Here is a 26,482-nt window from a genome sequence, read left to right as displayed (position 1 = left end):
GTCCGGCGGACCGTCCACCCCAAAACCAAAGCGCACGAAATGATGCCAGAAATAAAACTTAAGTGTTTGTTACCCAAAACAAGTTGTTCTAAGTTTTTAAGTTAACCGTTAAAAAAACAAAAAAAAACCACGTTGTGCCAAGGTGGGAACTGTCAGGAAAGTGTCCAACACCCACACAGAGATCGCAGCCCCATGCGGATTACCTGCAATAAATTCCTGGAAAAGAATCTACGTCCTCTCGCTGTGTCCGCCCAAGAAAGAGTGAAATTCTAGCGAAAGATCTTCAGAGACTCACTTTTTGGCGGCCGCCATGCGGGCAGAAGAAGATGGCTGGCATGCTGAATCTTGCACCCCACCGTGAAGCGCAAGGCGAGGAAATGGCCGGAGCGCGGGAGCAACGAAGAGCACCTCCTACTCGAACTCTTCAAGGATCCAAAATGGCCGCCGCCGGAAACCGGAAGCGGAAGTCTCCACACAGGGGAAGCAGCACCCACGCCATCTTGGAGGTGGCGGAGATGACCAGCACGACCACAAGCCGCGAAAGCCCCTGCAGGCGGATGAAGACACCTCAGAGTCGCTGTATGCATGACGCGGGTTAAAGGCCGGATAAGTCCCGAGCGGAGACACTGAATATGACGCAGAGGCAGGGGGACACGGGCACTATAATGATAACGCGACGGGGGGGAACGGAGGGAGAGGGCCCCCAATAGGTATCAGTTAGTTTCCTCAGAAATGCTGCTTGCAGCATTACCCATAAGAGAGATATAGATAGCAGGACACTAAGGGAGAGTCAGAGAAACAAATATGGGAAAAGTGAAAAGAATACTTAGGGGTTGCAAATTATGCCGGAGGCGAGAAAAAGGCACAACTCGAGTTACAGTTCTAGGTTAAGCTCCAAAAAACACACACGACCCTATCTATTAATTCAGGTCTACGAGCAAGTACATGTTACAGTTAATTACAGATACGCAAGAGTTAAAGTACTTGTCTAGATAGACCTTCAGATGGTAGTTAGCAAAAGAGCGCGGGCCGGAGGGTATGGGAGAGCTCTATACCCCGAGGTAGGCATGTGCCAAGAACAGGATTTGGGATGGAGGGTCTCCCAGTATCTTGTCAAAGTCCTATGGGGAGGGAATGAGGGTAAGGGCCCTAAGGGAATGGGGCCACGCTCCCCGAAGGCGCTGGACTCTACATCAGGACTGGGGAGTCTTGATGGGGAGCCCATACTGTTTGGATATGTTCATTTAAACAGTGTTTTTCTTGTTGTGTTATGTCTGTACCTACCCTCTCATGTCTTACCCTCCCCCCCCCCCCCCACCTCCCATCCCAGCGACGGAGGTCATCAATGCAGCGGAAGTCAAAGCCCCACCAGAATGGAAAAAGAAGAAGACCTCGCAGCAGGATCCCAACCAGAGGTTGACAGCCACAGCAGAGCAGCCTTCAGACACCGATCCAAATGGGTAGAGAGATATGTTGCCTTTCCCATAATGTAAAGGGACTGAATCACCCAGCTAAACGTAAGTTAGCCTTTAAAGATTATAAGCGGTACAGGGCTGACATTCTCTTCCTTCAAGAGACCCATTTCTCCAAAAAAAGCTACCCCAAATATATAGATAAGGAATATCCCACAATATATCTAGCCTCCGCCTCAATGAAAAAGAGAGGGGTGGCCATTGTATTCCACAGGAACCTTCTGTTCGAGCTAGAAAAGAAAATTATAGATCCTGAGGGCAGATACATTATACTAATAGGTACCATCCAAGGTCAAGCTATCACATTAGTCTCGCTTTACGCCCCGTGCGAACAAGCAACAGAGTTTTTTGCTCTTTTTTTCAGGCGCTTACAGAGGGAAGCAAAGGGCCAAATCATATTAGCAGGAGACCTGAACAGAGCGTTAAACCCTAAACTAGATAGATGCACAGCCCCTAACCAGTCCAAAAAACGAGACATACTAACAATCTCCCATGGACTCCGGGACTGTCAGCTAGTAGACATATGGAGGGAACAACATCCACGGACCAAAGACTTTACTTTTTACTCCCACCCCCATGACTGCTACAGCCGGATAGATTACTTCCTTGTATCCAACAGACTGGTCCCGATGGTCTCCCACACGGGCATACACGACATTTCGTGGTCAGACCATGCACCCATAGAGCTGCGGTGCGAGCTACAGCTGCGAGATAGACCGAGAGCGAACTGGAGAATAAATGAACTATTGCTAAAAATACCTAAATTTGATTTCGAAATTGCAGACAAAATTAGAGAATACTTTGAAGAGAATGAGGGAAGTGTATCCTCACCTGCCACTCTGTGGGAGGCCCATAAGGCTACCCTCCGCGGTTCTCTCATGTGCCTAGCTGCTAGACGCAAGAGAGAACAAGAGAGTCAGATTAAGGAACTGAAGGGGAAATTGACCTCCCTGACAGCAATACATAAAACCTCAAAAAACGAGGCAATCTTGACCCAGATCCAAGATACCAAAAAGCAACTAAATCTAAAACTGACATCTCACGCTGAAAAAGAAATGAGCTGGACGAAACGCCGATTCTTTGAGAAAGCGAACAAGCCAGACACACTTCTAGCGACGAAACTTCGAAATAAACAACCAAATTATCAAATACAATCAATCCGCACGCAGGGAGGGGAACTTACCTCCAACCCTACGCGAATCGTAGAGGAATTTAAGCACTACTACGAGTCGTTGTACGATGGGGGTAAGGTTATCCACAACCAAAAAACAAACAAAAATCTTCGAGAATTCCTGAAAGAGGCAAATTTGCCCAAATTGAGTAGAGCGGAAAGAGAGGCACTACAGGTAGACTTCTCTTTGGAAGAGTTGACAGATGTCGTAAAGTCTCTTAAGCCAGCCAAGGCGCCAGGTCCAGATGGTTACTCCAACCTCTATTACAAAAAATACATAAAACTACTCGCCCCATACCTATTGAAACTCTTTAATTCGGTACTACAGGGAGCTCCCTTCCCGGCGCAGATGCTCCAGGCGTCCATCTCACTGATCTACAAAGCTGGAAAGGACCCGGCAGACTGTAAGAGCTACCGGCCCATCTCTTTAATCAATACAGACATTAAAATTTTCTCAAAACTCATAGCTAATAGAGTGGGTATCGTCCTTCCCAAGCTGATCCATCCAGATCAGGTGGGGTTCATTAGTGGCAGACAGGCGGCAGACAACACCAGACGAATAATTGATGTTATTGATCTGGCCCAAAAGCAAAATATTCCTTCGATGGTGCTCAGTCTGGACGCCGAAAAAGCGTTCGATCGGATTGACTGGCCGTACCTAAAAGAGACGCTGGGGGCGTTTGGCTTCGGAGGAAGCTTATTGGAGGCCATTATGGCACTGTACGAGGGGCCGGCAGCTAGGGTGAGGCATCAGGGCTTCCCTTCAGAGCTTTTTCAGATTCAAAGTGGCACGAGGCAGGGTTGCCTGTTGTCCCCCTTGCTGTTCGCCCTATGTATAGAACCCTTGGCGGCACACATTAGGAATAGCCCAGATGTCAAGGGCATAACTTTTAAAGAGCAATCACATAAGGTTGCCCTGTACACGGATGATGTGATCCTGACATTATCACAGCCTCTTACCTCTCTACCCAATGTGTTCTCAATCCTAGGAAGATTTAACCAAATTTCGGGTTTCAAAATTAATCAGGCCAAATCAGAAGCTCTCAATCTAAATCTGCCTAAACCAACCGAAAAACTAATTGGACTCAATTTCAATTTTAAATGGCAGCCCTCTTCGATTAAATATTTAGGGGTTAACCTCACCAAAGATTACAAAACCTTATATAAGGCAAATTACCCACAGTTATTTAAGACACTAAAGGAGGACCTACGGAGATGGGCAGAATATAGCATCTCGTGGATAGGCAGGATACAAAGCGTTAAAATGAATCTTCTCCCACGAGTGCTGTATCTCTTCCAGACCCTCCCGATTCCCCTGCCAAGAGAAGAGATCCTCTCTTTACAGTCCGCAATAACAAAATTCATTTGGAACAAAAAAAAAAACAGAATTAGACAAGATATCTTGAGGAGGCCAACCTCAAGAGGGGGGCTGGGCGTGCCGTGCTTGTTCGCTTACTACGAGGCAGCTCAATTAACGCAGATTCTGCAGTGGCACACAGACCCGACCCTTAGGAGATGGGTGGCACTGGAGAGGGAGTGCTGCGCCCCGGTAGATCTGAAGAACCTGATATGGCTACCTAAGAGTAGTCACATACGGATGTCTACACCACTGCAGGCCATGAAAAATTCCCTGAAAGTTTGGGGGGCCACTAAATTCAGATGTTCTCTTACAACACAGCGGTCATTGATGACCCCCATATGGGGCAACCCAGATTTCGCTCCTGGCCTAAATAGCGCTCAGTTCACAAAGTGGATCCAAGCAGGCTATCTCCGATTCTATGATCTCGGCAGCAAGGGTGTAATTAAATCCTTCGCTCATGTAAAAGAGGAAAAAAACATTCCGAATACCGAATTATTTAGATACTTGCAGATCAGGGCCTTCTATTCCAGGACCCCAACTCGGCCACGGAGAACAAATTTTGAGCAGTTGTGTGCCAGACAAACGGACACACGGGGACTAACCTCTCGAATGTACAGGGAAGTGATCTGTCCAGAGACGGCTGACACTCCTAGACTTAATTATATGAGGCAATGGGAAGCCGACTTAGGGGACACACTAGAGGACGACGACTGGGATAGGATCCTACAGGCAGCAGCGAAGAGCTCTATCTGTACCACGCTAAAGGAGAACGCCTATAAGGTCCTCATGCGTTGGTACTACACCCCAACAAAACTCTCGAAATTTGTCAGAGGCTACTCCCCGCTCTGCCCCAAACAGTGCGGGGAGAGAGCGGACTTGCTACACATGCTGTGGTCGTGCGCAAAAGTGGCCCCGATTTGGGAAGAAGTACAGACGTGGTTACAGCGTCTACTGGAGATCGAGGTCCCCTTGGACCCGTGGCTGTTCCTGTTAGGCCGGCGGGTCAAGGGGTTCTCAAACGCAACACACAGACTAGTGGCGCATTTTGCCACTGCCACCAGATGCGAGATCGCAGCACTGTGGAAGCAACCACAAATTCCAATTATACCCAAAATCAGAAATCGAATTTGGTTCGTCTGCCGGATGGAACAGTTGACAAGTCTGGTCAACGACACCGGCACAACTTTTCTAAAAGTTTGGTCACCTTGGCTGACACAGACAGACATCCCGGGGGTTGATCTTACCAACATTTTGCAATGATTTTTAGCAAAGGCGTTCTCCGGTGGCGAAATGGATCCTGGACGTTAGGTACTGGGGTAAGCGAAGTCGAAAAGGAGAATTCACTACAGGATATCACGAACTAATAAAGGCAAGTAGGCGTATAGCTACGTAAAGAGCTGCGATCCCGACCCTAATTAGGAAGGCCTCAATTAGCATAGCCCACAAACCGCCAGTGTCGCTCTCCACACCCCCACTCCCTTCCTCCCCCCCCCCCCGGTCCCTGGTTCCTTTGTTCGTCCGGTTTGTCACGTTATGTTTTGTATGTTGATTGGAGGAGAAGTATGGAAACAAGGTGACGCATTGTAAGCCAATGGTTTGTGTTAACATGTCTGTATTGCCTCACCTAATAAAATGAAAGTTATAAAAAAAAAAAAATCACTTAATATTGGTCCCTGATCCACAGGGAAATAGAGGAGTAAATGTATGAGGACAATGGAGAGTCCTGATAATATCGTCTTTATGTTGCACCTCTTAGGTCGCATCCATGGTGATCGCGACTGCTCATCGGAGCGCGCGCGGCGCGATCACATTGACGTGCCTCTATGAGGTTGTCTTTTGAGCGTGTGACCAGAGGTGCCGGCGCTCGCGATGCGCGAGGAAACACATTCATTTGTTTCCTCGTGCAACCGCCGGGTCACGTGAGCGTCTCACCCAATGAGTTTGAACCAGCTCCATGTCATGGCCACGCCCACGGCACGCCCCCCTCATCACGTACAACTACAGGGCACAAATCGCTTCAGCCAAGCGTGAAGCCCCTCGCACAGTCACGTGCACGCACGGACCCACCATGGACCCAACCTTAGCATGAAATGTATCAAGGTATTTTGCAACAACTTGTACCTGTTTGTGAGTGGTTATTATGAAAAGGTTATTAAAGCACTTACGTGTGAGGTTGCTCAGAAATACACCTGTCAATTATTAAAGTTATCATTTTTCTTAGTTATACTCAATTATACAGTATCAGCCAAGTTTCAGGTGAGATATGTGCATAAGAAATCAGTGCCAGATGTAAGGAACTTGAATAACAATGTTCCATACATTTGATGAGAGTGCGAAAAGAAGCACTAGGACTTCTTGTGTCAAGGACTAGATTATCAAACTCCTCAAAATACAGGTCTCCTCTAAAACAGAGGTACAAAGTACAGCTCTATTCACAAACTCACAATGCAATTCTTCATTTCTAGTATTGTAACAGCCAAGAACAGAGGAGAAACAACGTTTCAGGTCCCATATGGACTTTTCATCAGGTGGACTAGATTATGCCATCTTTATACAAAGTAAGTTAGGTGAGTAAACAAGTGGCAAAACCCCTGCAACGTACAGCATGCAGCAAATACAAATACTACTTACAGTATGAGCACATTCACATCTCAGACAGGTCCACAAACCTGCCTTTCCCCATTATCTCTTAGCATACAGTACTACCACTGCAACCAGATTCACATTGCTAGGTCAAAACAGTTGTCTGTGAGTGGGTTTACTAGCCATATACTTCTTTCACCCAGGCTGTAATAAAAAGCTGTGCAATACAGCAGGCGTACGATTATAGGAATCCATGTTAAAATGGATCAGAAGCAAAAACATACACCCGGTGAGTGCTCATTTGCATGTCATTACCCAGAATCCCTTGCTGCAGTGGAAGCATTGTATGCTTAGAGATTATGGGGGAAGGCAGGTTTGTGGAACTGTCTGAAACTTGTGAATGTGCTCACTGGTGGGATTTTTATTTGCTGTACCCCATCTTTATAAATATCCCCTAAAATGTCTTGCCCAAGAGCTGAAACTGGCATTTGAACTGGGTGCCCATGCTTTAAAGGCATCATCATCTGTAACTACTTAAACATTTTCCTTCCCTGGCATACCTGTACAAACATACTTTTCAACTGTTCACTTTGTAAAAGAAACAATTAAACCATAGATCCTGGTTTCTACAAGTACGTTTTCCATCTCAGATTTCTTTATATGTAAATTCTTTGCTGCCTGGAACACAGTTTATTGCAAAACACACGTGCAATTCATACCATAAAACAGGTTTAAATACCACACAGGAAGCCAATTCTGCGGTGCTAGTTGCTACCCTTAGGTTATCATACTAATGTGAAGGGCAGTGTTTCTACAAGAAACACAGACATTGATCAATTTTTACTAAGCAGTGCTATTAAATAACACACCATGTGGAAAGGAAAAACCGGTCATGACCAAAACACAGTGACATCACACAGAAGGTGCAAACGAAAGGAAGTGAAATGGCTACGTTTCTGGTTACCATGTTTAGAAACTATACAGTAAATGTATTTTAAAATGCTGATCGTTATTAGATTGGTTTTTGTAATGGCGGTAACCCCCACCATTTAGGCCCATATATATGCAAAGAAGTCTTCTGCCACAAGACACCTTCTGGCACTTAGGGGCTTATTCTGTTAGCTCCATTAGTGTTTTATCATGCGTTCTTCACAGAAAACCCCATTCAAGTCAATGGGACTTTCCGTGCAGATCACTCGGTTCAGCGCTAACGGAGCTTACAGAATAAACACCTAAGACAGTTGACTGCTCCTTAACTTGAAAGGGCTGTAAAGTGGCTTTGGGCATGGGAATGGGTCTTGTGGTTGAAGACTACTTAGTAAATATGGCTCTTCAATATTTAACTGCTATGATTCTCTTGTGCTGTTTTAAGAATGTTCCCAAAATGGTTTACGTTTTTCTGCAGTCCTTCACCTGAGTGCCTCCGAGGCCACAATCTAATTAGAAGAGGAGGACTTCCTCTTCTGTTCAAGACTACAGAGGACTGGATCCAGGATGAAATGACTGATGGTATAGTTGAGCACATGGCTCTGAAGACAAGAGGGCCATATTTACGAGGAACTGCTAATCCATGAGACATCTTACTGTACATACTGGAAGACATCTTACAGACCATTTACTTGAAGGGGCTACAAGGGACGATTTATGTAGCTTTGCTGGAAGGTGACTTATAGAGTAGCACTGTTTAGTTAATATGGTCAGAAAGTCTATAAACATTCTGTAAATTTAAAGGGCTACGCATGTCCCCTCCATTGGCTGCACCTTGGAACCAGTTTTAGACTTTCATTCCCTTGTGCAGGCCAATTTTAGGATGACAATAGGTTTACAGCAGTGGCATGTTACGAGGGCAAATTTGACCATATTTAATTAGACCCCTGAAAGTAACAGTTTCCAGAGTTAGTGTGCAGATATAATTTTAGTGTGCAGATATACAGTAGTAAGCTAAAACGTGGGACTGTTTGACTTTCCTGCATCTCTCTTTTGTCTCATATCACTGTGTGATTACCTATTCTTTCCACAGGCAAGTGACATGTTTATATGAGCAAGTGGCACTACCCCACTTCAGTTACTAGACAGCTAGATGATGTAACATTGTTTTGTAATGTGTTACAGTGCTTCATTTGTTTTGAAGACAAGTCTGTTCCATACTTTTCAACTAACAGTATACTTAAGTTCTGATTTTTTTTAATCCTACCAAAAAAGTCTGCTGGGATTCATAGTCCTGTTTTTGTTTTTTTAAATACCAAATCCAGGATTTTCTGGATTGCTAAGGAATGGGATGTGAGTTTAAAATGAAGGACTGGAACAAACGACCCTAAAGGTTTGCACCCAGTTGATAAATATGCAGTGTCCATATTGTATGCTGGAGGTTTTCTCTTCTTGTGAGTTGAGGGTTACCTGGCAGGAGGAGGCTCCAGCACCTCCAGCGCAGATCATAGTCTCGGTGATTTTACTGCCCCAGTACTGCTTACACTGTGCTACAGTGACCAACGGGATGGCAACTTGCTGCAGACGTGCAGGGCTTGTGTTTGCTCCATTGGGAAAAAGAGAAAATCATAAGGGTAATTAATTTTACTTTAAAGCAACAATACCCCCCGCCCCCCGAATTTAGCATATAAGGCATACAACTTCAGGTCCAGTGGCACTAGCCAACAAAAAAATTATGTTCACAGTGGCAAATTCCAAATGGCTTCTTAAGTTCTTAATCATTACACATTAAAGGACTTCAACCTATACTAAGGAGGACATCTGAGTAACCAATTCTACTACTGTATGTGCACATAAAACCCATATTGAATATGATAATTAAGCCCAGCAGTGCCTAGGGAGAACTTGTGCTTGAATGACTAGCCTCTTTCCCCCCCGGCAGGATTAACCTACAGTATATTCATTCACAGTTGTTTACTCCTAACCCGTCGTTGTAATTTAAGAAAAAAAGTATGATGGATTAATCTGTCATAGGAAATAAAAAATTGATAAAAAATGTTAGCGGATTAAAAATTGTATCCGGTGTAACATAATTTTAGTAATAAAAAATTTAACATTGTCTACAGTGAGCACATTTTTTTTTACGTCAACAATCAAATAAATGCTACTCACATTTCTACATTGAGCTAGGAAACATGTGACTATTAATTAAATAGAGTACGTGTGCTAGACAAGAAAAGTGTATCAACCATGCTGCCTGTTGCCTAGTGTTACTGCTAGTTTTAAACGTTATACCCCACCACATATCCAAGCTCTAGTGCCCTGGGACTGGGAGGGAGTGTAGGAGTTAGCAACCGCTCTATCACATTATGTCATAATTTAAATATATCATCAGGACTCAGAGCTGTATGGGTATTTTTTTAATCAAAACTATGCATACATAGATTTACATGTCTATTGAATGTGTTACTGATGCAGACACTGACCTTCTTTTTTTTTACATAGAACATGGATGGAATGTAGTTGGTGGGTGGCTGTCAGATGGCAATTGTCAATTCTGACAAAGATGTTAGGGATGGGTGTAGCACTTCTTGCCTTGCATAGCACACATGGCACTTAAGTGGCTGGCTTGTTCGGGACCACAACTGGTAGATGTTCAACATTCAAATAGGATAGAATAATATATGATGCCAAAATGGCTTGTTTTGGCAATAAGATAATGTGGATGATGGCATTGTGGTTTGTGAATCATCATATGACAGAGGGTAAGATCAAGTAAGTAACTGCAGGCTAGCCAAGGAGATAATTAACCCCTGCAATTTGTGGTGCCAGCCGCGGTAATTCCAGCTCCAGAAGCGTTTATTAGAACCAGGTAGTTATTAGACGGTCTGACTCCTGTAGGCGGTACCCAGGGATTAACTAAAAGTCCCATAGCAGGTCAGCATTTCAAAAAATGCTAATCTTCTAAAACACTTACAACAACCCATTAATAATAATAATAATAATAATAATAATAATAATAATAATAATTTTGATGATTCCAAAAAATAAACGTATGTCCTTGGGGTGCACTTTTATTATACTCCTCCTTGGCTTCTCCTCCTCATCTGCTGATCACAGATTATGTTTTTTTGGTTCAAATTAATCAGTCAGTGATAAAAAAAAATGAAAAATAAATTCAGAAAAGTCGGATTTCCCTCTTTTGAGACTGGGCCGCGGAAATCCGCCAACGAAAGGAACCGGACGATCCGAGGTGCGTTCAGATCCGCAAAATAAAATCATCCATCTCTATCCAGGACTAATGAGTTTGTTAACTTTAACACAAGAGTAAATAAAATGTGGCACAAAAATGTGGCACAATAAAGCATTAAAACCAGTATAAATCATAAAAACCATTAAGAAACCAAAATAATTCAATTGAAAAACTTAAAATAACTTTAGAGAAGTTAAGAATCTCACAGAAATGTTGAGGCATTTACTGTGAGATTGCCCCAGAATTTCCAAGGCAAGAGTTCTAATACTCGTGGCTCAATCTGTACAAAGTTTAAGAGAAGAAACAGAATCTGCACATTTCAGGGTTTTTTCCCCCTTTTTCTTTTTTCTATCACTACTTAGCCTTGAGATGTGCAGCCTGAAAAAAAAAGCCAGCACTTGTCACCACCCTCTGATTCACTTATATAGGTCATGCCTCTGACGTACTTATAAAGGCCATGCCTCTGATGCAGTTATACAGGTCATGCCTCTGATGCAGTTATACAGGTCATGCCTCTGATGCAGTTATACAGGTCATGCCTCTGATGCAGTTATACAGGTCATGCCTCTGACGCACTTATAAAGGCCATGCCTCTGATGCAGTTATACAGGTCATGCCTCTGACGCACTTATAAAGGTCATGCCTCTGACGCACTTATAAAGGTCATGCCTCTGATGCACTTATAAAGGTCATGCCTCTGACGCACTTACAGTATAAAGGTCATGCCTCTGACGCACTTATAAAGGTCATGCCCCTCGCGCTGTGCAATGTGTAATGAATAAATGGGCAGCTGCTATCTTCTTCCAGAGACCAAATGGTTCAGGAAACATTACGAAGGGAATATCCAATGCACAAAGTGGAGTTGGGTAACAATTGTTGAGTTGTAGCGAAATATCAGTGCACACGCGCTAAATGGGGGTAAATGGGGGCACCTTGTCAAAATTAGACCCTGATATTAGCATGCACATTCGGATTGGATACTTTTTTTTGAGTAACTTCACATACACAGTTTTCTTGATTAAATCAATCTTCTTTATTCACATCATAGCAGCAATAGGTGTGGAATTACAATAACAGCTGTATCAAGACCCTATATCAGGGGTGATCAACTCCAGTCTTGAAGAGCCATTAACAGGTCAGGTTTTAACCCTGCTTCAGCACAGGTGGCTGTTATTGACTGAGCCACTGATTTAGCCCCCTGTGAGGAAGCAGGGTTATACTTAAAACCTTTGCCCTTGAGGACTGGAGTTGACCCCCCGTGCCCTACATTTTTCACGCCCCCACAAGGTGTTTTGTGTTTGTGAAACGTGTAGGGTGGTGATACCGCTATACTTGTAAGTCCGCGCTCATTGCTGCTACATTATGATGTTTAATAAATAAAATGGATTTAATCTTTTCATTCAGAAAACTGCCTATGTGAAGTTACATTGGCTTCGCACTGGAGATGGTGTTCACACGCTGATATAATCTTGTTAAACAAGACCAGTGGCTTAAATAATTACCAAAGTCAGGAAAAGCTTGGCGCTTATCAGGGGACCCACTTGTTGAGCCTAGAGGTGTGAACTCATTGTTCTTCCCATCACACCTTACTAATAATTTATATTATTTGCCCCACATTAAAGCTTCAATTTCCCAATATATTTTCAGGTGATACTGCCTACTCCCTCAAGTCTTGTCTCTTAGCACCTTTAGCCAATCTATCCACACCGATCGAGATACGATACACCCAGGCCCATGCTTACACCAGATCAGTCATACAGTGGGGCCTATGCTAGTAGCCTTCATAAACCAACTCGCTGGTTCTGTTACGCTGCCAGTTTTTTCGTCATTGCTATCACGGTATTCAGAAAGCTCCGAATTCCCAAAACTGGTAAGGAGCAGTGACGTGATAATCGCCTCTCGTGATGACGTGATAATCGCCTAATCTTCTTGATTTGTTTTGTTGGTTAGCTTTATAATTTCTTTAATTGATTTGTTGGCTAGTGATTTTATTTCTTTAAATTGATTTGTCGGATAGATGTTTATTTAATTAATTCTTTGGCTGTTTTGGTGATAGATTCATTTTATTGATGTGTACTTTCAGCTTTTTAGTTCTTTTATTTTGGGGTGTTTAGGTGCTTGTGTATTTCTTTTATTATTGTGTATTTTTGGCCTTAATGATTTTTATTAGGTTGACCATTGACTGCTATAGTGGCTGCTATAGATGAACCACTGTGCCAGTCAATGGTAGAGGGTGGGTATAGTGGGGTCGGGGTGAGTGGTTAGGCCTCCCGGGTGGGTAGCGGGGGAGGGGGGTTAAACTCTTAATTACTATAGCGGTTATTATATCGCTAAAGTGTATAAGGGGTTAGGGGCCATTAGATTGTATTTTTTTCATGTCAACAGAGGACATGGACCTGAAGTATGCCGACGAGGACGCCCTTCATGATGGCAGGGGTAAGTAGAAAGGTTTATTTACTTTATTTATGCTGGCTGACTAATGTTTGATTTTAGAATGGGCAAATTAGCTATTACCCATATCTGGATAATAGTAATTTTGCCCATTAGTGTACTGTATGTGTTAGGGGGGGTTGTTGGTGGTAGAGGTGGTGGGTAGTAGGGTTGTTGTGTTTATTTTTTGTTTATTGTGGGTGATTGGGTGAAGGGGGTAGTAGCCCCAAGGATGGAAGTTTAGGCCTACCGGTATTAGTGGGAGGGGGTTAACCCCTTCATTACCTTAGCGGTATTACCCGCTATGGTAATGAAGGCGTTTACTCTACCCGCAACCCCCCTGCATGGCCTAAACGTCCACCAAGGGCCAAATACCAGCTTCACCCACCCTTGCTACCCACAATAAGCATGGCACTGGTGGTTAACCCCTTCATTGCCTTAGCGGTTAGCCGCTAAGGTAATGAAGTTGCCTGTAAATGCATTTTTCATGCATTGGATTCATGCCGGGGGCCTCCGGTGCTGGTATTAATGTGTATCAGCTCCGGAGACTCCCGGCATCAATCCTATGCAGGAAAAATGCATTTTGTCTCTCCCTCCCTGCCGCCTCTGAAGTTTCTTGGCAGCCTCACGCCAACTTTTTTTTGGCAAGAGGATTTTGGGACGAAATCACCATCCTAGAGCCTTGATAAGCCTCAATAACCTTATCAAGGCTACTAGAATTGCATGAGTTTCAAAAACTGCCAATAAGTGGCTTATCACTGCACACTTGGCGATTTGTTTTTGACGGCAGAAAAATTTGACGATTCAACCCACTTATCAACGCTTACTGAATTGCTTTAGGCATTTTTGGCCGATAACAGCTAAAAAGCCTAGATACTGTAAGTGGATTATTAAGGCTTCTAGCGTAGGCCCCAATATATCTTTGGACTTCCTAAAAGTCATTTTAGGTGCAAGTCTGATGGGGAACTTCTCTAAGCTCAAACTCTCGAAGCTGCACTACAGGTTGCTTTATTTGAAAAAAATTGTATGTACTGTACAGGTGCGCCGACGAGTATTCTAAAACTTGTCTTGGAAAATCTGGGGCAATCACCAACAATACCCCAGTAATGCTGCAACATTTTCTGTGACATTTCTGCAGAAAAACTAATGGCCCATCGGATTAAAACAGCAGGGGTCCCAGGCCGTCCCATTCAGTTTGAATGGGACTGCCAGGGACCACCGCTGTGTTAATCCGATGGGCCATTAGTCTATCTGCAGAACTTTCACTGAAATGTTGGCAGCATTACCTGGCTATTGCCCCAGAATTTCCAAGGCAAGTTTTAGAATACTCGTCGGCGCACCTGTAGGTCACAATATATTTTTTAATGGCTTTTATGGGACACAAGGTTAAGTAATTGTTAACCACCCGATGAGATACCCGCTAAGTCAAATCTATTTTCCGTTTCATTTTCTTGCAATGAAAAATGTAAATACAGATAAAGTAAAGAGACAATACATACAATTGCCACTGGTACGTCCCCAGCCAGTAGTGACACATACGATGCCAGATGGAAGGACATCGCTGGATGCCCCCAGGCAGAGAGGAGACACACGAGTGTTCAACGTGGCAGGAGTGGACAGTTTTAGAAGTGTTATATCATTGTTGAAGGTGTTGGAATTCCAGTATGGATGAGTAATGGCCTGAAAGACATAAATCCAGCAATGCAATGTTGAAAATTAATGCGCTGCACCCTTTTCATATAGGAGAACAATGTTTCTCAACATGTGTCACCTATGGCATCTCACAGTAACCTTATTCCCATAGGGTTCCCGAATGAAAACAGATTATATCATTGAATTGTTGATTAAGCATTTTGCATTGTATTTGAAAAAGAAAAGGAAAAATTGGAATTTACAGGTATACTTATAAACATTTAAATAATGGTAACACTCTAATTGTAAGTAAACATTTGAGTAAAAAATAGGTGTTTTAATTGCAGCAAAATGTCACCGTAATTTTTACATTTACTTTTGGCTTCTGACTAGTTTTTACCAACTAGTTTTCCACTACTCATAATGATTTTAAACCCTCTTCTTTTTAAATGTTGCATTTTCATTTTATCTCAGAATTTTTGGGTGGGGAATGGTGTTCAGGGCAGAATTGTACTCTGAGGAACTCCTGGTTTTTGCCTTTTAAAGTGCATGTAATATTTCCTTTCAGGAAATCAAAATGGCCAGCAATGGAAGCCAAGGAAGCCATTATGTAATTGGGGTATGACATTGCCACTTCGCTGACAGGGTTACAACCCCGACAGGGTTACTGAAAACGCTTTAGCCCATATTTAGACGGTGGGGCTATGCTACAAGACACCTTCCAGCACCAGAATACAGGGTTTAGATAAGGTGGGGCACCATTTTTTGCCTGCTTTGATGATTGGAGGTGTTTGCTGCAGAGGGGCAAAAGCAGAAAAACAGGGGTGTGGAGAGAGGCAGGGCAGGGCATTTATTTGGGGCATTTACAGTTGTGGGCTGGCATCAAAGGAGCACAGGGTGAGGTTCTTTCCGCATGAGCTCCTCCTCCTATTCCACCAACTATGCATCGACCCAACCCTGAAGACTACATTTTTAACTCATGCATTTTTACGCCTTTGCCACCCTAGCTACGTCTCTCCCACCCTAGTTACGCCTCTCACACCCTAGCTATGCCTTTCCCATCCTAGCAACTCCTTTGCCACCCTAGCTACAACTTTACCAGAAGACACTTCTGGCTCACTCACTTGAACGGGACATACAGTAATAGGGCATATTTATGAAGCGGTTGTCTGCCATAAGATACTTTCCAACCTATTCAACTCCATGAGCTCTGGCATCCTTCCTGACATTTTCTGTGACCATGCAATAGTGTACAGTGTAAGGAACATTAAACCACCCTAATTGAGTCTTAAAGTTCTCCGCACTAGAACATTTAGAAACTTTAACCCACAACAGTTTCTGGCTGACCTTACCCACTGCCCTTGGTACAGAATCGACTTAATTCCTGTCCACCGATTCAGCTCTCCACTATTTCTAATCCGAGTTCTTAAAACTGTGTGATAACCATGCTCCACTACGCAGATTAAGAGTATGGGAGCCCACCTTCCATGGGTTACACCTGACCTTATAGCGTTCTACCATTTCAGGGATGTCTTCTGAAAAAGCTACAAAGTAACTAGCACTACCAAGGATTTTAATAACTACAGTTCCCTCTGGAATATGTGCACAAGGCAAACAAGGCATGCAACAGTAAAATATTACTCTGACAATCTTCGCCAGAATACATTAAACCCAGCTAACTTCTAGAAGGTTATCAACAACATATTCCAGCCTTCTAGCCATCAACAACCAAGTAATATCACTAAGGAGGATACTATTAAGACAAACCCCACTGACATTGCAAATGCATTCAATGATTACTTTGTGGGGTGTGCTACTAACTTATTAGCAAAACACAACCCAAACCACAAACATGAACCTCATTCTGAGAGTACCCCTATTGCCCCACCGTCTCCCAACACTGCTCACAATTTTCAATTTCCCAGTATCTGAAGAGGAGATTACACAAGCGCTCCTCAAATTAAAACTAAGCAACCAATGTGGACTGACTTACTGCAATCTAAGTTCCTAAGACTTGGTGCCCCAGCCATTGTTAAACCAATTGCTTCCATATTCAACTCTATTCTGTCTGCAGGCCATATCCCTAAGACCTGGAAAACTGCCAGAGTTGTCCCAATCTTCAAAAGTGGGGACAAAAACACTGTCTCAAACTACAGGTCAATAAATCTCTCTTCTCCCAATACTATCCAAAGTCATGGGAAAATGTGTCCACTCCCAATTAAGCGATTACTATACCAAGACAAATTTCCCAAGCCAATTCCAAACTGGCTTTCGCCCCAAACACTCCACGGTAACTACCCTGCTAAAAGTTTTCAATGAATTCCAGTGTGGAATGGAACGGGGACAACTCACTGGTGCAATATTCCTATATTTGGAAAGGCTTTTGATACTGTTGATCATGTTACTGTATCTTGCTTAACAAACTCAAGTGCTCTGGAATAGGGAAGAATTCTTTAAACTGGTTTCATTCCTACCAATCAGGTTGATCCCAACATGTGTCTCAGGCTCTAACTCCACCCCTTTGATATCACCTGTAGTGTCCTGCAAGGCTCTGTTCTGGGACCCCTACTCTTCTCAGTGTTTATCAATGATCTTCCTACAGCTTATAAGGGAGCTTCCATACTCATATATGCAGATGACAAAATCTTATATGCACACAGCCATAGCCTCTCTGTCCTTGAACACATACTTCAATCTGACTTTTTGAGACTTGAAAATTGGATTTCCCAAAACAAACTGTTTTAAACACTGACAAGACTGTAACAATGGTATTTGGGACCAAGGTTACATTTTTAAAGCTTCCAATGACTGAGCTCCAGATCCGAACCAACGCTAACACCACCCTAACTCCTGTTACTAATTTTAAATACTTGGGCATATGGTTTGACTCCCATTTAATATTTGGGATGCACATTGATACCATGACATCCAAACCCTATGCCAAACTAGGTGTACTTTATAGGAACAAATCCTCCCTAAGTGTGCTGGTCAGAAAGCGTATCACACAGCAGATGCTAATGCCAATTATCGACTATGGGGACATAGTATACTGCTCGGGACCCCAAACCCACCTTAGCAAACTTGATACCCTTTTCAATTCAATGTGCCCTTTTGTTCTTCAATGCAACACACATCACTGAGAAATGCTCAAAGAACTAGATTGGTCATCACTTGAGTCTAGGCGCAAAGTTTATATTTCCTGTCTTGTCTTCAAATACTTTATGGGCAAGCTCCCCATCTGTCTGATCAAGCTCCTCACTCCTACCACATGCAGCACTTATCATCTGAGATCTGACTCCAAAATACTGTGGTCCCAAGGTTCAGAAAAGTATCCGGCTGCTCCTCCTTCTCTTACCGTGCACCCCAAAACTGGAAGAATCTACCAGAGACTCTCACAGCCACCACCAGTCTAAGTTCTTTCAAAAGTAAAAATGTCTCACATTTTAATCTGGTGTGTAACAGTTACATACACCTATAATATATACAATCTCTAACTGTGCATGCAATGTCTTGTTTATAATGTATAATCCTGTTCACGTATGTAACTGTATTTGTAACTACTGTATGTATTATTTGTCATCATAACTCTATGCCCAGGACATACTTGAAAATGAGAGGTAACTCTCAATGTATTACTTCCTGGTAAAACATTTTTTAAATAAATAAATAAGTGTCTTTCAAAGTCAGAAGGTGTCCTAAGGCAATCAACTGCTTAATAAATATGGGCCACGGTGACTTCTTTTATTGATTTATTTATAAAAATGTTTTACCAGGAAGTAATACATTGAGAGTTACCGCTTGTTTTGAAGTATGTCCTGGGCATAGAGTTATGATGACAAATAATGCATACAGTAGTTACAAATACAGTTACATACGTGAACAGGCATGCACAGTTATAGATAGTATCTATTATAGGTGTATGTAACTGTTACACACCAGATTTTATTTATTTATTTATTTATAAAAAGGTTTTACCAGGAAGTAATACATTGAGAGTTACCGCTTGTTTTCAAGTATGTCCTGGGCACAGAGTTATAAATTTACATGGTTACATTAAAAGAACAGGGTTATACATTCAATTCACAGGCATTTCATGGAGAGATAAAGTTGGAAATTGGATACAGGGGATAAAGGGGCTGGTGAGTTTCAGATTGAAATAGAGCAGCTTTAACATTACTTTAACATTACTTTAACATCACCAAACATCAACGAACGAAAGCAAAGAGCTCACACCCTTTAGCTGCACCAAAGGCTGTCCGCCTTTGGGGCAAAGCAGATGTACACTGGGGGTGTTGAGATTTAATGCAACTTTGAACACAACATTCTTTGTATTCTTAACTCATTGACATTCCAGTGGGTGGGATTGATGTTCCACAAAGTGCAAGCAAATGTTAACCCTTAGCACGCTGGTCCTGTGAAGAGGGGAGCAGCTTTTGGGGAGCCCCATCAGGCTGTCCACCTTTGGGGCAACACAGATTGAATGCAGCTGTGAACACAAAGTTCTTTGTCTTCTGATGCCAGAAAGTATCTTAAAATATTGCAACGCTTAGTGAATATGTTCAATGGCTTTTACCTTGATTGCATCTCTAACATACTGTATCCCTGTATTTTGGTGAGTGGGACTGAATGATGGTATGTGGGACTGAATGATGGTAAGTGGGACTGAATGATGGTAAGTGGGACTGAATGATGGTAAGTGGGACTGAATGATGGTAAGTGGGACTGAATGATGGTAAGTGGGACTAAATGATGGTAGGTGGGACTGAATGATGGTAAGTGGGACTGAATGATGGTAAGTGGGACTGAATGATGGTAAGTGGGACTGAATGATGGTAAGTGGGACTGAATGATGGTGAGCAATACTACATACAATAGGACTTACACTGGCGACACACTTTATTCGAGCTCGGCTAGTCCCACGAATTCGGGTATACCCGGGTGTATTGAGGTTTATGACTGTTTTCTGCCCGAGTGAATTGAGGTATTTTCCGGCAGGGATTGAAGCATTTTATTCTCGCTGGCTGCAATACTGCACAGTACATATATATATACTGCATTACAATTCATGAATTTATGCCATCTGGTAGACACGCGAAGCATTGCAGCCTATTAAATCCTAATCATTAACATTTAACAGATCAGCCGCCCGTCAGCCAGGCATGAACCCAGGCTGGGAAGGCAAATGCAACGGGGCTTGTCAGAGGTGAGGAGCGGCGCATTCCAGGTATCTGCCAGGTACATACCGGGTATTTGCTCGAATAAAGTGTGTCGGTGCAGTAGACAAGTCTACAAATGTCTCATGATAAAGTGTGAATAATTAGTAATGGTTCAATAATGTTTTAAGTCATATGTGTAACTGCAATGTATCTTAAACTACTATCACAAGATAAATACATGTATTCCGCTGTTTGCTTACCTTTGCAATATTTTTAACTTGAATTGGTTCTGCACTGGAGGAGCGGTCATGTTCACCCAGAATGACATAATGACGACTTGGGCTGCAGCAACATAACGAATTAGTAAGTATGACATAAATTATTCTGTGCTCAGCAATAATCACTGACTCTTTAATACCATTCATCCCAAGGGGAATACAAATGACACAGGGTCATCCCTTAAGGTTGGATGAAAGGAAATTTCACCAGCAACAAAGGCAGTTAGGCAGTAAGGGCAGTTACAATGTGGAATTCATTACCCATGGAGACTGTGATGGCAGAAACAATAGCTATGTTCAAAAAAAGGGTCAACATATTTTTAGAAAGGAAAGGTACAGTATATAGGGATATACCAAATAAGTAAATATGTGAATGATGTTGATCCAGGGATTAATCCGATTGCCAATTATTGGAGTCAGGAAGGAATTTATTTTCCCCCTTATGAGATATAATTAGATGATATGTCACTGAGGCTTTTTGTTTGCCTTTTTCTGGATCAATATACTGTACGTACCGATATAGGATAATGTATCTGTCATCTAAATTTAGCATAGGTTGTACTTGATGGACGTACTCGTATGTCTTTTTTTCAACCTCATCTACTATGTAACTATTGAACACTGCATAACATAGACATTGTCTGACTAATTCTGGTTTTAGACACCTAAAAACACATAGAATTATTGAGAATAGCCGTAGGCATTCCAAGGTGGTGACATGGAAGTGGTCTATTCACTGGTAGTCATGTTGGTCTTTCCCAGTTTCCCTGTGACGTTGTGGATCTATCAATCAGAAGCACATTAGTTTGGTTAAAAAATATCAGGGAGTCTGTAACAGGAACTTATCACTGTTTGAGAGGCACTGCCTCTAAATCCAGCAGAGAGCTAGTTAATTGCAGCCACTCAATTAACTAATCTTCACATGGAATAATGAGAGCTCTGTAAAAAGCCTGATATGAGAAACAGGAGAGAGATTCCTTAGCTCACATTTGGGCTGACAGAAGGAGAGCAGAGAAGCCTGCACACAGACACTGTCTTGAGCACAAAGGCTGTGCTGAGATCAAGACACTGAGACAACCAGAGACCTATATTTCCTGGACACAGAGGACCCAGGAACCTGCCAGAGACTGACATGGAGGGCCACCTGCTTAAGGTACTTCCTGAGACTTTGGGGTGATAGGCTGGTAATGGGAATATCCCTCCAGTCCTGCAGATAGGGTCTGGGGCAGTAAGTTAGCCCTTACAAAGGGAAAGGGGTTTGTTATTTTGTTGTTTTTGTATGTTTGCCCGGATAAAGGAACAGGCTCAATAAAACCAAGATGTAATTTCACCCAAATCGGTCTCCATTATATGTACCTCTGCGCACATCTCTTACAGAGTCAACGTTTTTATCTTAATTAATTTACCGAAAAAATTAGTCCAGAGGATTACAGGCCATATACTGTATGTTTTATTTATAAGAAGAAAAAGCTGAGACTGACTATATTATGATGGTCCATGCTTAAACTGGGACTGGACATTACTTTTATCATTGTTCATCAGATAAAGTTTTCTTTCACCAAATAATGAAAATTAAATAAAACTTTTTAAGGGGAATGAAACAAGGGATAGTGGCCGTTACAATATGAAGAGTGTACATGGCTACTGTACTTGTTGCCTATAGCACCCATCCATCAAGTTAGAGACTGATTGTTCATTTGACTTAATTAATTACTTAGGCACAGTGGAATTAAATTGTTTCTGAAAACAAAAATGATAGCAAAATAGAGACCATTTTATTTTAGGTCATTTCCATACATGTATGTGAGATGTGTCTGATAAAGTATTGAAAAACTTAAACATGGAGTTTCAGAAACACAAATTGTAAAAATAAATCCAGAATTAAAATCTCTAAATTAAATGTATTCCCACAAATTCATATTTCACATTTAAAAAGTGCTGTGATTTGTAACGTTTCCATATGTCTTATAGTCTGAGAAAGACGGCCAAAGCATCATCGTGTTTTTTTCCTTTAATTTGGGATTTCCTTTGGAAAATTGTTATTGCACCTTTATATTTCAGATTTATCAATGTACTATAAGGCAGGTGCAAGCAAAAGAATTGTTTATACATCTCAAAGCCCCATATTTACTCATATTGACAAAACGATTGCATATGTCAATGGTTCTCACACCTCAAAGTAAATTATGAAGTAATTTTATGTTACCTTTGATTAAAAATATGATATTACTTTTATTACAATCTAAAAATATACAGTGACATTTGTCATTGTAAAACCAGAATAAATAGCTCACAATTAGTAAATTAGCCTTACCTTACATTACAATGAGCAGCAGTGGCAACCCAGTATTGATTGATCAGAGAGCCACCACAAAAGTGAAAGCCAGATCCATCCTTAAAAGCAAGAGAATACATTATTATTATTTGCTATGCAGTGTCCAGTTCTAGCAGCTGTACTGGTCTTGGAGAATTGTAGATTCATTGAAGGTTGTGATACCTTCTAAAGGACTTTGAGATATTTCCTTCACAGATTTAACAGTATGTACTGTATAGCAATTTCAAAACCTCTCACTATAGAAGTGTGCATGAAGAAGATACATACATGTGTAATAAATATGCATCTTCAGAGCGTTACAAAGAAATTAGTCAAATAAAAGAAAGAAATGGAGGCCATGCAACCACAGTAAGCTTTAGTTCCTGCATCCCCCCATGGACTACTTATAAGAAACAGACCTACAAAAATGCCATATAGTAGGGTCAATATGGGAGATTACAAACATTTTGTGAAGTGGGGGTGATGCTGCGAAACGCATCAGGGTGGTGAATGCTCTCACCAATGGAACATTGGAGGAAAGGAGATTTCACCAGCAACAAAGGAAAGGGTTCTTTACAGTAAGGGCAGTTAACATGTGGAATTCATTACCCATGGAGACTGTGATGGCAGATACAATAGATTTGTTCAAAAAAAGGTTGGACATTTTTTTAGAAAGGGAAGGGATACAGGGATATACCAAATAAGTATACATGAGAAGGGATTGATCCAAGGATTAATCCGATTGCCAATTCTTGGAGTCAGGAAGGAATTTATTTTTTCCTTTATGAGATTTCATTGGATGATATGACACTGGAGTTTTTTGTTTGCCTTCCTCTGGATCAATGAATAAGTATAGATAGAGGATAAAGTATCTGTTGTCTAATTTTAGCATAGGTTGAACTTGATGGATGTACGTCTTTTTTCAACCTCATCTACTATGTAACTATGTAACATGATACTGCTATAAGCAAGTATTATGACCACACATGAGGAATGAGTAAACATTATAATGTTGTTTAAGTAAAGTGTATCTACAGTATACATATGTTTTGCACAAGTTATGCACACTTATGTGATGTCCCATGTTCCTTCTTGCTTTGTTCCTGAAATATGTTAACTTTTAGAATGCCAAACTATGTATCGGTCATAGCATGGGCCCTGGTAATTTAGGTGCCCTTATGACTTACAGTACCAGGTATGTCATGAACACTTGTTCGCTTTCAATCTGGTCGAGCAAAACAACCTTGGCACTAGCTGGGGTACCCCCCTTAACCTAGGGATTCCCTCAGATACGTGGATACCTGTTCACCAATGTGCCTCATTCACCTTTCTGGGCTATGCTGAAGCAGGGTATCCTGTGGTGAGTCACACTTGCTTTTTCAAGGGGAGGTATTGCCGGACCAAAATGCCTACATGTATCCGGGAATCAGGCATGATTCCCGGATACATTTATAGGGGAACCGACAACTCCGGACCCCAACCTCCTAGACACATTCTGTAAACGGTTCCTCAGCAAAAAAAAACCTTAAAACTCCCACTCTAGCAATCCCTGCTCAATGGCATGCCCGGAAAGGGAAAAACACAAAAATACTTTTATTACTGGTAATAAATTGGAAAGATACAATGTTACTGGGCCCAAGAGCTAACTCTCTTGGACCCTTATACACGGATTAGGGGTAACCAAAACGGGCTTAACCTTTATTTGAGAGCCAGGTAACCCCCAACCATCACAATTGTGTCTAAGTCGCGCTCGTGACATCACACTATCTGACGTCAGATAGTGTGATGTCAGTGGCGCAACCGAGACACATGTCTCAGAGACGCTGGTATTAGAGTTTTTTAGTTGCAGTTTGGGCATCAATCTGAACCGTTCTCAGGGACACTCCAGGGATTTTAAACATTCTGTTAACCTGTTACGCTACAAGATCATAGAGCAGGTTCTCACCTCGAGCAGGAGTGATGACAGACACGTTTTACTAAAACAGAGGGATGGGGGTGGATAAACAAACTTGATTTCATGACTCCTTTGGGATTAAATGGTGATAAGGATTTATACTGATTTCTTTAAATACATATATTCTTTCAGCCAAATGGGTTGAAAATAAGATGTACAGGCATACCCCGGTTTAAGTACACTCACTTTAAGTACACTCGCGAGTAAGTACATCTCGCTCAATAGGCAAACGCCAGCTCACGCATGCGCCTGTCAGCACGTCCTGAACAGCAATACCGGCTCCCTACCTGTACTGAAGCTGTGCGCAAGCAGGGAGACTATAGAGCCTGTTACAAATGCGTTATTTACATCAGTTATGCATCTATATGACGATTGCAGTACAGTACATGCATCGATAAGTGGGAAAAAGGGAGTGCTTCACTTTAAGTACATTTTCGCTTTACATACATGCTCCGGTCCCATTGCGTATGTTAATGTGGGGTATACCTGTATGTAATTAGAGATGGGCAAATTTTTCGGGTGGATTCAGACCCACGGCAGATCTGCCGGTTCCTTTGGTCCGCGGATTTCAGTGGATCAATCTCAAAAAGGGCAATTCGCGTTTTGACGATTTAAAAAAAAAAAAAGAAAAATATTATGACCAATACACTCTACGGATCCCGGTCCCTGTGGATGGATTTGTAGATAATAAACCGCTGATTCAGCAATCCGTTGGCGGATTCTGAATCCGCAGATTTGGTGCTACAAATCTGTCATGGATTGTATCTAATGGCGTTTTTTTGATGAATCCTTGTGGATTGACACCATCCAAATCGTATGCGGATTTTACATCGTGAAACTAATTGTTGGGGTAACATCAGCGAAAATCCAGGAAACGGATATGGACGGATTCGCTCATGTCTACATGTAAATACTAATTTTCCCTATCCCATTGGGACACACAAGTTAGTGCAAGATCTGCATGCCGGCAGGTAGTTTATTTTGGGGGATATGCACCCCTACATTCTGTGAATTTATATGGTTGGTGCATATATTTAATATTACTTTTTATTGTCTTTTCTGTTTCCTCCACCTCTAGTTTAGCACTTGTTTGTGATATATTCAGGACACATCACTAGGGATACTTGAGGATGTGCAGTATTGTACCTAACCAATACACATCACTAGAATATTTGCGGATGTATTGTAAATCTAACAACTTTTGAATATGGAACTGTATAGGTGTGCAACTCCTTTTGGATAATGTCCCGATTTTACAGTGTATTGGTTGTAGATTTTGCACAAGTTATTTTTAAACTTGATTTTATATGTGTGTTTTACACTATTGTTTGACTTTAACATGCCTAACATTGAGTTCATTCCTATGCACATGTTGACACCATGACATTTGTCGGACGCTTTGATGTCATACGTGGCTGCCAAGCTAGTGTGTACTTCTGGGAAGCTATTGAGGGGTATTCAAATGCTGGTTACCCCTAACTCAACGTACCTTTGACAAGAGGCATTATTTGAGAATGGAACTCAAAAACCATTTTTTATGTAAGGGTTTTTCTATAGATGATTGATTGCTTTATATTGTCATACACTGTATTATTTTCCTCTGTGCAGGCCACTTGTGTGGTTTTTCATATAGTTTTTTTTTCTCCTTTTTGATACAACATTTGGTGCAGTGTTGTTATTTTAGTAACTTGTATCTTGTCTTTTGGATTTAACTATGTGGGTTTTAATGACCGATAACCTGGCCAAGAGGGACCATGCTAAAAAGGTAACTTCAACTACAGACCAGGAGCGGCTTGTGAATTGGAGAAAGGAAGAGTGGAAGCTGGCACAGGGAGAACAGGTAATCTGTGTGAAGTTTTGCAGATGAAGCACACACCTGCCTGCAGACATCTCTGAAGTTTCTGGTACATGATGGTTGTATGAGGTGTGTTAAGGTCAAGTAACCTCATGTG

At 42.0% G+C, this 26,482-nt stretch overlaps 1 protein-coding gene across 1 annotated transcript in view; it reads right to left on the bottom strand.

The window, feature by feature from the left end:
- The window catches only part of LOC142470141 (chymotrypsin-like protease CTRL-1), a 38,748-nt gene that overhangs the window by 1,476 nt on the left and 10,790 nt on the right, over window positions 1-26,482 (bottom strand). Inside the window, exons 3-6 of the mRNA XM_075577098.1 lie at window positions 22,577-22,656; window positions 20,245-20,326; window positions 14,696-14,876; window positions 8,984-9,117 (exon numbers count right to left, since the gene is read on the bottom strand). Of these exons, the coding sequence (XP_075433213.1) occupies window positions 8,984-9,117; window positions 14,696-14,876; window positions 20,245-20,326; window positions 22,577-22,656 (477 nt within the window). The remainder of the gene's footprint in view (window positions 1-8,983; window positions 9,118-14,695; window positions 14,877-20,244; window positions 20,327-22,576; window positions 22,657-26,482) is intronic.

The sequence above is a fragment of the Ascaphus truei genome, chromosome 19 (genome assembly GCF_040206685.1).
Source record: "Ascaphus truei isolate aAscTru1 chromosome 19, aAscTru1.hap1, whole genome shotgun sequence".
In the NCBI taxonomy this organism is placed as follows: domain Eukaryota; kingdom Metazoa; phylum Chordata; class Amphibia; order Anura; family Ascaphidae; genus Ascaphus; species Ascaphus truei.
This window is presented reverse-complemented; position numbering and strand designations above follow the sequence as displayed.